At 44.2% G+C, this 3,039-nt stretch overlaps 1 protein-coding gene across 1 annotated transcript; it reads right to left on the minus strand.

Annotated features, from left to right (window-relative positions):
* Positions 1-436: 436 nt before the first annotated feature.
* On the minus strand, positions 437-1,467 carry LOC133282413 (olfactory receptor 5AP2-like). Its single transcript, XM_061478421.1, has one exon. The coding sequence runs from the start codon at positions 1,465-1,467 to the stop codon at positions 508-510; it is 960 nt and encodes a 319-aa protein (XP_061334405.1). The 3' UTR covers positions 437-507.
* Positions 1,468-3,039: the final 1,572 nt, after the last annotated feature.

The raw sequence follows: 3,039 nt of genomic DNA on the forward strand, positions 1-3,039 counted from the left end.
TCTTCTCTTTGGAAGGCACAAACAAATGCAATCAATCTTTTGAAGCCTTTTCTCTGACTCTTTTTCAGCAAGCAAATGTAAAACTACACTGCCTCTTCCCTCCCACCCCAGCAGCTTTAACAAAGAACTCACAGGTAAGAGTGAGGAACTCTACTGGAGCTGAGGAACAAGGTCAAGAATCTTGCAATGAAAATACTCATTTATGAATGACAAATGTTTAATATGAATAAAGCTGATTGGTGTTTCCTGTGAGGAAAAGAGGCCTGGGATTATTGAGGGTAATTTCTTCTTCTAGGAGCGGGCCTGCGAAGTGAAATGAACTTTGAGGCTCAATCTCCTCTTGGTTTTCTTCCAAGAATGGTGTGATTTGGGGGGTCTGTTTCTCATTCAGTACTATCATAGACTTTTGTGCAGAAACTCTGGAAGAACTTCCATAAAGTCATGAGTATCAGTGGAAAATCTCAGTATTTCAGTGCCCCATTGGCTTTCACACTGCCCATGGACTGTTCATGTCCCAGATGACAGAACTCTTCTATGTTGCCAGTGGCTGAAGAATGTTCTCCCGCACTTCAGCAGAGCCCCCTTCACCTCCTTGTTCCTCAGGCTGTAGATGAATGGGTTGAGCATGGGGGTGACCATTGTGTAGATGATGGAGGCCACCTTATCCAGGCTCCTGTGACTAGAGGGAGGTTGTAGGTACATGAAGAATGATGTCCCGAAGAACAAGGAAACAGACATCAAATGGGAGGCGCAGGTGTGGAAGGCTCTGGCCCTGCTCTGTGCTGAGCACACCCTTAGCACAGTACAGAGAATAGAGATGTAGGAGAGTAAAATGACCAGGCTCGTGCCCACCACGTTGATGGTGACAAAGGCAAAGATGACCATCTCACTGCTGTGGGTGTCAGAGCACACGAGCTTTAGAACAGGGACAACATCACAGAAGAAGTGGTCGATGCGGTTGGGACCACAGAAGGAACCTCCAAACACGCACCATGTGTAGATGATGGCACTGAGGAAGGCGAATAGGTAGGATGATGCTATCAGCTGCCAGCAGACACGGCTGAAGATGATGGTCACATAAAGCAGGGGCTGGCAGATAGCAACGTGCCGGTCATAGGCCATCATGGCCAGGAGATAACACTCAATAGTAGCAAAGAAAGCAAAAGTGAGGAACTGCGTCATGCAGCCAGTGAAAGAAATGGTTTTGTCCTCTGATAACAGGTCTGCCAGCATCCTGGGGCAGATGACTGTGGAATAGCAGATGTCAGTGAAGGCAAAATGGGCAAGGAAGAAGTACATGGGGGTGTGGAGGCTGGGAGACACCCGAACCAATGTGAAAATGGCAAAGTTCCCCACCAGAGTGACAATGTAAATCACTAGAAACAAGACAAAAAGAGGAGTCTGCTCACATGGGCTGTCTGCAACTCCCAAGAGGATAAATTTAGTCTGCGTGTGATTTCCTCTCATGACCAGGTGTTACCTCCTGAGGCAAAAGGAAGAGAAACATCAAACTGATCAAAAATGGACATTCAGATTTGGACCATATCTAACTCCAATCAGTGACCATTTTAACTGCCATAGAATAACTGCAAATAGAATTTTCCATTTTATTTTCTAACCAAAATTATATCTATTTTATGTTTTTCAGATAAGGTGTTTAGAAAAGAACATGGAGTTTCTTGAAGCAGAAAGGGGCATTTTTGTTTTTCTGTGGTGGAATAGTTAAAACACCGGAGTTACTCAGGCACACGTGTTTTCAGGTTTGAGCAAAGATTCAGATCTATATTCACTTTCAATTTGAAGGCAATTTGTATCAGAAGACACCTCAGATGAACCTCATAGGATTGCATTTAATCATGGATCAAGAGAAATGGTCAGTCGCAGTGAAAGCCCCGCTTACACATGAATGACCTCCAGACATTTTCCCTCAGCTTTTAGTTATCATTCCAGTCACCAAATCACATTTACAAAACTATTTGAGATCATTTACATCAAATAACATTGACATTGGTAAATTCATGATTTATACACTTCTGAGTTACAGCAGGCTATAGCATCTTAAACATATGGGCATTAAGTTTCTTGCTTTAAAAAGGAATTTATGTTCTAACAGGCGGATTCCAAAGGCTCATTTGTTAGTGATTATATTCTGATGACAATCTGAATTGTTGCATTTCTGTATAACAGAATAAGAGTCATCCACTTTTAACTCTTGAATAAATCAGTGCATCTTGCTTTAGCTGCCTATGCAAAAGAAACACAGCATGCATCAGACATTACTCCCTCTTATAAAGAAAACCCACACTGGTAAGGCTGTTTTCTGACACAGCTTTACCTAAGAGGACGCAAGAACATGAAGACAAAAGCACACGACCTCAACGCAGGTGAGGTTCTGCCTTGTGTTGGTATTACCTCCTGTGCCTTCCCTCTGCCATCGAGTGATGGGAGTCAAGGTTTTATCTCCAATGCAGCAGAGAACATCTACATGTCAGCATCACTTCTGTTAAGCAGCTGATGTGAAGAGAGGTGATCTCCTGCCAGACTCCAAGAGCCCAGCTTGTGGTGCTTAGGCTGTAAATACAGTTGCATGTGCTCTCCTGGGAGGAAGCCTCCAGGGCTGCTCATGCTTTAGCAGAGGAAAACAAAGAGAAGGAAAAGCAAAGGGTGTGAAATCAACTCTGAAAGGCATTATGGTGCTTGGGAATCTGAGAGACATGGTGTGGGTGAGCCATCCCTGAGAACAGCTACACAGTTATGGGTAGCTCATAGGATGCTTCTGACATACTTGTGGACCATGCAAACGTTTTGGTCTGAACATACTGACACAATGAAAATGGGTTTAGAGACATTCCAGATCTTGCACACAGTCCTCAAAAGGAACATGAAGAACAAGTGACTCCATCTCTGGAGCTGCTGATGTCCCTCTGTGGAGGGTGAACCCAGTTTTCCAGCCCCAATGGGGTTACCCACATGTAGTGTCTGGATGTCCAGAGGCTGAGCTGGTGCATCTGGACTTCCACTGTATTCAAGGATGAAAAG

Source organism: Pezoporus flaviventris, unplaced genomic scaffold, assembly GCF_033815535.1.
Source record: "Pezoporus flaviventris isolate CSIRO_AGI_PZ_B2104156 unplaced genomic scaffold, CSIRO_AGI_Pfla_v1 ptg000123l, whole genome shotgun sequence".
Classification (NCBI taxonomy): Eukaryota; Metazoa; Chordata; class Aves; order Psittaciformes; family Psittacidae; genus Pezoporus; species Pezoporus flaviventris.

What these genes read in the sequence shown, in the direction of transcription:
- LOC133282413 (XM_061478421.1), bottom strand. Translation starts at nt 1,467, where the DNA reads ATGAGAGGAAATCACACGCAGACTAAATTTATCCTCTTGGGAGTTGCA.